At 48.3% G+C, this 7,500-nt stretch overlaps 1 protein-coding gene across 1 annotated transcript; it reads right to left on the bottom strand.

Moving 5' to 3' along the window:
- Positions 1–1,604: 1,604 nt before the first annotated feature.
- Positions 1,605–7,391, bottom strand: LOC141763737 (LHFPL tetraspan subfamily member 4 protein-like). Its single transcript, XM_074628438.1, has 2 exons — positions 6,825–7,391; positions 1,605–1,973 (listed from the first exon to the last, which is right to left on the bottom strand). Exons 1-2 carry the CDS (start codon positions 7,228–7,230, stop codon positions 1,891–1,893), a joined length of 489 nt encoding a protein of 162 aa, XP_074484539.1. The 5' UTR covers positions 7,231–7,391; the 3' UTR covers positions 1,605–1,890.
- Positions 7,392–7,500: the final 109 nt, after the last annotated feature.

The following is a 7,500-nucleotide window of genomic DNA, read 5'->3' on the forward strand; positions in this document are numbered from 1 at the left end:
CTGGTCTTGCATCTCAGGGGAGATATGGTTTGTTAACATTGTTTTCTGTCATCAGAGGGGAAGAATCATCCCAGAGCTAGTTCAGAGGTTCCTCAGGAAAACAAGGAAAACAGTGAATATAGTGGGGGAGCGAGGGCCAGGGGGGAAAGGAGATAGAAGTTCTTGCCGGTACTGGACTGCGTCGCGTGGCGGCTGCGTCGCGTGGCGGCTGCGTCGCGTGGCGGCTGCGTCGCGTGGCGGCTGCGTCGCGTGGCGGCTGTGTGATTCACGCGTCAAGTGTTCACACCAGCTGCGTTTCAGCTGCTGTCAGCTTTCTTTCTACATAGAGTTTGCCTTTCATAATAGCCGTTTCATTTCATTATAAATAGCATTTATATTTATTTTAGACAGAGAAAGGTTAAGAAACGTGAGGTAATTTGTAAACAATAGTAATAATCCACCATTAAAACATCGTACTATATTCATTCATGGAGCTCTGCAAGTCACTGCATGTTCTACAGCACTGTCCTGCACATATTTCAGAATAAAAGCCTTGTGCTAACAAATGAAGGAATTCTGTCCATAGATATAACGCTTTAGGGCTTTTATTTTGAAATGAAAGCAGGAAGTGTTGATTTTAAGTCTTTACTTTTTTTCATCTCCGTTTACTCTACATTTTTTACAGATACAGACATGTAAACTGTAGTTACGTAGCTGATATGATGTCGATATACAGTCAATAGATCACCTTCACGTGGACCCGGTCGTTTAGCTACACCCCAAATGGACCAACAAAACGACTTGGTTCTGTTTGGTAAAAGATGGTGGTTTGGGTTAAAATAAGTCCCATCCATCGGCCCCGACCTCCGCCCGACGTACGCAGACTTTAAACGTATTTGTGATACTTCAAAAATAAAAGCAATCCAGGAGAAAATACGTTCCCTTGAAACATAATTGACAATGAAGTCTGGTTGTCTGGGAACATAATTTTTAGGAGACCAGGCTGCTGTCGGCCACTTTCAAATCTAAATTAAAAACTCCTTTGAATTGTCTTTGTGCTTGAAAGATGTTATATACACGTTATACATTCATCAAAGCAACATTTTCCTCCTTATGTGATAGTTTATGTGTTGGTGTGGTCATTCGGCGCTAACGGGGCAGAGCAGCTGTCCCTCTGACCGGGCAAGCGTCTGTCGTGTCGTCCTGCCGTCTGCTGGCACAGTGCAGAGCTCCTTCACGAGGCCTAGAGGCCCCGGTGTGGAGCTGCACCACAGAGCTGATTAAACTATCACCTCCACCCGGCCCAAGAGCATTAGGCCCAGCTCCAAACCCATACGCTGCTTCCTCAATGACCACATTCACATGTACAACATATTCCAGTTTTTGCCCTTATTCTGAAAAAGATGAATATTCCACTAAGGTACTAGGAAGGTACTGCATTTAACATAAATCAATGACAGATATTGATCCAGAAACCCTCACAAGTACTGCATTTAGCATAAAACAATATGCTCCAATCAGAACATGGCAAACTGCAGCCCAACAGGCAACAACAGCTGTCAGTGTGTCAGTGTGCTGACTTGACTATGACTTGCCCCAAACTGCATGTGATGATCATAACTCGCCGGTTGAGGGAAAAGACAAGACAGGAATAATAACATTCAAGGATGAATTATCTGAATTATCTGCCGATCGTTCATCATGTTTCTGCTGCATTCACACGACGATGAGAGGAAAGACGTGTTGGTTGGCTTCCTTGTAATCTGGAGTAGTTGAGCATACGTCTGATGCACAAACAGAAGATGTTTTTCATCCCACAGTGAGAGGAAGGCTGTTAGAAATCATCAACAACATTTCTCAGGATGTTTGTGTTTTCAGAGGAGAAGTGTAAAACTAAGTGTGTTCTCAGTTTCACATCTCTGAAGATACAGCTGGTACTCCATGTGTTAGTGGGCAACACCGGCTGGGAACACGACACAGAGGAAGACGTGCTTCTGAGGGATGAAGTGGAGGAGAGGGGAGTCGGGATGGGGAGAGAGGGAGGGAAAGGTTAGGGGATAGAAGAAAACAAGGTAATGTAGGAGGTGATGGGGAGAGAGGGAAAACTCACTCCACATAACGCCTCGTTCACGCTTCACCACTTCAGCCCGGATTTTTCGCTCATCGTCAGTTTTTGGAGCTCCGCGACAAAAAACCCAGATCAGAGGCAAATCAGCGTTGGCTCGCCGCTCGCCGCTCGCACATCAGCGCTCGAGTGTCATGTGTGAGCTGTTCAAAGACGCTCGCCGAGAGGCTCCTTGACGCTTGCCGATGTCTCGCAGACACATTCCAGATATCCAGCGTGCTAAATATCTGGACCTGTCGGGGACTCTGACCACGAGCTGCAGCCAATGAGAGCGTGAGACACGGGTTGATGGTAAACCTGGAGGAGGAGGGGTCGCCTGTAACAACAGGAACTGACTGGATGTGATACATTTACAACACGGAGCAAAGTTGTTGTTGCACCGAGAGGAATAAAGAGTAAAAAAGAGCGTGGAAACAGGCTGTTTTATACAACATCAGCAACGTGTCTGATCACATCATGTACCGTGGATTTCTCTCGTGTGTTTTCGTAACAAAACGTAGTCTGGAGACCTCATCGGGGATTCCTCCCGTTAAAGATCTAGTAGTGTTTGACTTCCTGTCTCCGGTCAGTCATGTAGTGTGAAAACCACGACGACTTAAAGACTCCTGATTACAAGACATGAGGTTGTGTAGCGAGAACAGTCAGAGATCTGATGACTTTGAGAGTCTTGTAGTGTGAACTTAGCTCAAACAAGAGGAACGCCATTTGAGCTCTTCCTACGTGTTACATCAGCTTCCTCCAGAGAATCAAACCTTTGTGGCAGTCAGGAGAGAAAACTCACAGCAGTGCTAGCAGGCGTTAGCTACCCGGTAGAGAGGCTTTGTAGCTGCATCCTCTCACTAACAGGCTGTGTGCTGCAGGTTTGGCTTCAGAACAGTGACGACGTTTACATACACAAAATATTCAGTTTTTTGCCCTTATTCCGAAAAAGACAGTATTCCTACTAAGCTGTTTACATCTCTAATGAAAATTTGATTTTTAGGTTGTAGCGGCTCAGTATTAAAGCTAGAGTGAAGATCCTGGTATCATAGTAAACTAGAGAACCTGATGAATCCATCGGTACCAACCAGTCAGACTAGCTGGTCATGAAGGCATAGCCATTTTCAAAGGGGTCCTATGTGAATGAAAATAGACCCCAGACCATTGATGTATTAGTAAAAAGTAGGGATGCACCGATACCACTTTTTACAGACGGAGTACAAGTACTTCCATTTGGGTACTCTCCGACGAGTACCGATACGAGTACTTCTCTGTGTCTAAAGAGCCTCGTTAACAGCCAGCTGGAGGGTGTGAGCGACACACGGCAGGCTGGGGAGTCCCGCATACGAGGCTTTGCGCCGCCACCGGCTCTAGGTCGGCTTGGAAAGGCTCAGGGCGAAGGTCAGGTGGCTCGCGGCCGCAGCTTTACAGCGCTTCCTGCCCGGACCTCGCCGCACCGTGGACAAAGGGCTCGCTGCGTCCTCTCTCCCCGCCGGGGAGGGACGGCCCCCTGCTGCCGGTGCGACAGTCGACCGAGGCGGACTGTCCTCAGTGCGCCCCAACCGCGTCGTGCCACCAGGGCGGTGCTCGGCCCACGTAAAAAGGCGCCAGGGGTCTGCGGCGATGTCGGCAACCCACCCGACCCGTCTTGAAACACGGACCAAGGAGTCTAACGCACGCGTGAGTCAGAGGGTGACAGCAAAACACCATGTAGCAATGAAAGTGAGGGCCGGTGTGCGCCGGCTGAGGTGGGATCCCGGCCCAGCAGAGTCGGGCGCACCACCGTAAAGTTGTACCGGTGCCGTTGTATCTGAGCCGTTTTGAGAGTACGAGTACAGTATCGGACTCGATACCCGATACTGGTATCGGTATCGGTGCATCCCTAGCCTGGAATAAATGTAAATTATTTGCTAATGCTCGATTAAACTCTGTTGGTGTCATGCTACTAGCACTACTAGCTGCTGGCCGATAGCCGGTTGTTTGTGAACAGAGACGTTAATACATCCACCACGGTACAGGCTGACAGCATACAGCCCATGGGTGTGTTAGAAGATAATAAAAGTGATGAATTACAGCCAATGTATCCATTATTACAGCCACATACAGCTAGCAGGAAGCTGTCATACAGCTAGCAGGAAGCTGTCAGAACCAGATATGTACAGTATGTATCTGATGTACGTTCATTATGGTGAGGAAAATAACTCTGGATTCAGCTGTTCATTTTACTACTTTTAGGACATGATGATTTAAATGAGGATATTTAAGTGTTCCTATTGGGAAGTTGATTTATATCCTCTGATTTACAGACGTCTCTTTAAACATCCACGATTTATTGGTGCTTTCAGTCCAAAATGGCGGCAGCGCTACTGCAGCGCCATCTAGCGGCTGTTGTTAAAAAGCACCAGAGTTTCACCTCTTTGCTCACCTCTATAGTCTGTGTGTAAAACGACCGCTTAGCATTATCATTGTTACTAGCTGCTGTTCTCCATGTACGCTACGCTCCCATCCTGTTGGTTTGGAAACATGAAACCCGTCTATCGGACGACATTCACTTCCTGTCTCCTCCATCTCTTCATTACGTTTTGTCTCTCTTTGCGTTGATCTATCTTTGTTTTCTTGTGTCTCTCTCTGAGGAAAGTCAATGATTTCTAAAGGTCCACCTCCATCCACACCGCCGCGGCTCCTGCTGCCTTGTGGGAAGGAATAATCTATCCATCAATACCTCCTCCCAGATAATGTCAGCCCTTCCAGACCAATGCACAATTAACCCTCCTCCCACCACTGAGTAGCCTGTCAGTGAGACGCCCTGGAGCCGCGATCTGTGAAATAATCTGTCCGAGTACAGAGAGAGAAAACTCAACATATCAGAACCGCGTCTCGGTGAACACCGTCTCCCACCTGCCACCAACACTCTGCGCCTTTTTAAACCCATCTGAGAGCGGTTTCATCTGCATCACGTTGAGTTATTTAGCCGTTTGTGTGATTAAGAATCCGCCGTGGGGGATTGTTTGATGTCGACTGAGCTTGTGGGAGACACTTGTAGGTTCCACCTGAACTGGTACAACTGGTACCAACTGGTATCAACGCTCAGTGAAGAACGAACACACACACAACCACATGAATCTGTCACATATACATGTCGCATATGACTGCAGAGAGGAAGACGGGTAGCTGCTTCATACGGAGAAAACTACAAATCTTAATTTTTTAGTTTGCCCCCCTGCCACAGCCTTTACATGGAGTTTGTTCCAGCTGTGCGCAGATGAATGAACGCGCCGAGCGGAGGACATGTTACTTGAACGCATGTGCGGATCATGCATAATGGTCAGATCCCGCATAATGTGCAGATCATGCATAATGTGCAGATCATGCATAATGTGCAGATCCTGCATAATGTGCAGATCATGCATAATGGTCAGATCATGCATAATGTGCAGATCCCGCATAATGTGCAGATCCTGCATAATGTGCAGATCATGCATAATGTGCAGATCCTGCATAATGTGCAGATCATGCATAATGGTCAGATCCCGCATAATGTGCAGATCCCGCATAATGTGCAGATCATGCATAATGTGCAGATCCTGCATAATGTGCAGATCCCGCATAATGTGCAGATCCTGCATAATGTGCAGATCCTGCATAATGTGCAGATCATGCATAATGTGCAGATCCTGCATAATGTGCAGATCATGCATAATGTGCAGATCCTGCATAATGTGCAGATCCTGCATAATGTGCAGATCATGCATAATGGTCAGATCCCGCATAATGTGCAGATCCTGCATAATGTGCAGATCCTGCATAATGTGCAGATCATGCATAACGCTGCTAATCTAGGAGGCAGATATAACAACCAAAAATAGAAGCTGTGATTGCAGTGATGCAACGCTGCTGAAGGCATTTCATTATCATAATCCCACCATCATAATCATATATCAGAATTACACTCTGACACTTTATTTCAACCAGCCGGGTGAAAGAGAGCAGGCAGTGTCAGAATGATGGGGGGGTCTGCAAACCTCTTCATGTAGGAATAATGTCTGGTGGCAGCGATTAAAGCTGCAGTAGTCAGTATATTTTTGGCATCACTGAGCTAATATCCCACAATAACCTTTCAGCATATTGTAATTCAAGTGTTCTGAGAGAAAACTAGACTCCTGCTCCTCCTCATGGCTCTGTTTTCAGGCTTTAGAACATCTAGCTTGTGACGGGAGACTTTGACCAATCACAGGTCATTTCAGAGAGAGAGCGTTCCTATTGGCTGGACAGCAGACCTCAGATCAGCTCTGACTGCTTGTTTTCCTCGGTCTGAGGAATCTTGCAGATGCCGTTAGGAGCACCGGAGGACACCAGAGGACACCGGAGGACACTGGAGGACACATGATGTTTATCAGGTTACCTGTTTCATGTGCTACTGTCAGGATATAGAGACCGTTTGCTCCAATCTCGCCTACTGATGCTTTAATGACTAAGATATTAATATTTCAGTTTAATAAAAGTCACCAAACTCTCAGCGAATGATCCTGAACGCCTCACAGGACTTCCAGATACATTTTGGGGACTTTTCTTTGAGAGGTACGTTACTGATGAGTATGGTTGTATGGCAATATATCTCCTTACTTACGGTATCACAATATACTGAACCGTCACCCCTGTGTCATGATACCTATCGCCGATACACAGCCCCCCTAGTTACTGATGCTCCCCCCATGCACGTCAGTGTGTCCCCCCTCCTTACCGCAGAGCAGCTGCATCCAGGCGCAGGTCTTGTAGACCGAGGCGGTGTTGCAGAAGAAGAAGAGGGCGAAGCAGCCGATGCAGCCGAGGATGAGCACCATGGACATCAGCACGAAGACGGAGGCCGCCCTGAAGGCTCCCGACGGGATGGAGGCGAAGTCGGAGAAGCTGCCCTGGCACAGGAGCTCCCGGTCGGAGTTCCCGTTGCCCACGCAGTAGTGGAACAGGCCAAAGTAGCCGGCCTGGGGGGTGCTGACGCTGTCGCCGATCCAGTAGGGCTGGATGAACACCACCACGTTGATGATGGACAAGCAGATGGTGAAGATGGCCCACAGGACGCCGATGGCCCGCGAGTTACGCATGTAGTTGTCATGGTAGAGTTTAGAGGCTTCTTGTGAAGGCAGCATCTTTCTCCCTCCCCCCCCCCCCCCCCCCAAACCCTCCCGACCAGCAGCGTCAACCTGGTGTCCCCCCTTCTCCTTCTCTCCTGGTGTCCCCCCTTCTCCTTCTCTCCTGGTGTCCCCCCTTCTCCTTCTCTCCTGGTGTCCCCCTTCTCTCCTGGTGTCCCCCCTTCTCCTTCTCTCCTGGTGTCCCCCCTTCTCCTTCTCTCCTGGTGTCCCCCCTTCTCCTTCTCTCCTGGTGTCCCCCCTTCTCCTTCTCTCCTGGTGTCCCCCCTT

This window comes from Sebastes fasciatus, unplaced genomic scaffold (assembly GCF_043250625.1).
Source record: "Sebastes fasciatus isolate fSebFas1 unplaced genomic scaffold, fSebFas1.pri Scaffold_346, whole genome shotgun sequence".
Lineage (NCBI taxonomy): Eukaryota > Metazoa > Chordata > Actinopteri > Perciformes > Sebastidae > Sebastes > Sebastes fasciatus.

What these genes read in the sequence shown, in the direction of transcription:
- LOC141763737 (XM_074628438.1), bottom strand. Translation starts at nt 7,230, where the DNA reads ATGCTGCCTTCACAAGAAGCCTCTAAACTCTACCATGACAACTACATG. An exon ending in CTGGATGCAGCTGCTCTGCG is followed by an intron (nt 1,974 to 6,824) that starts GTAAGGAGGGGG and finishes TTCATCCCTCAG; the next exon opens with AAGCACGTCTTCCTCTGTGT.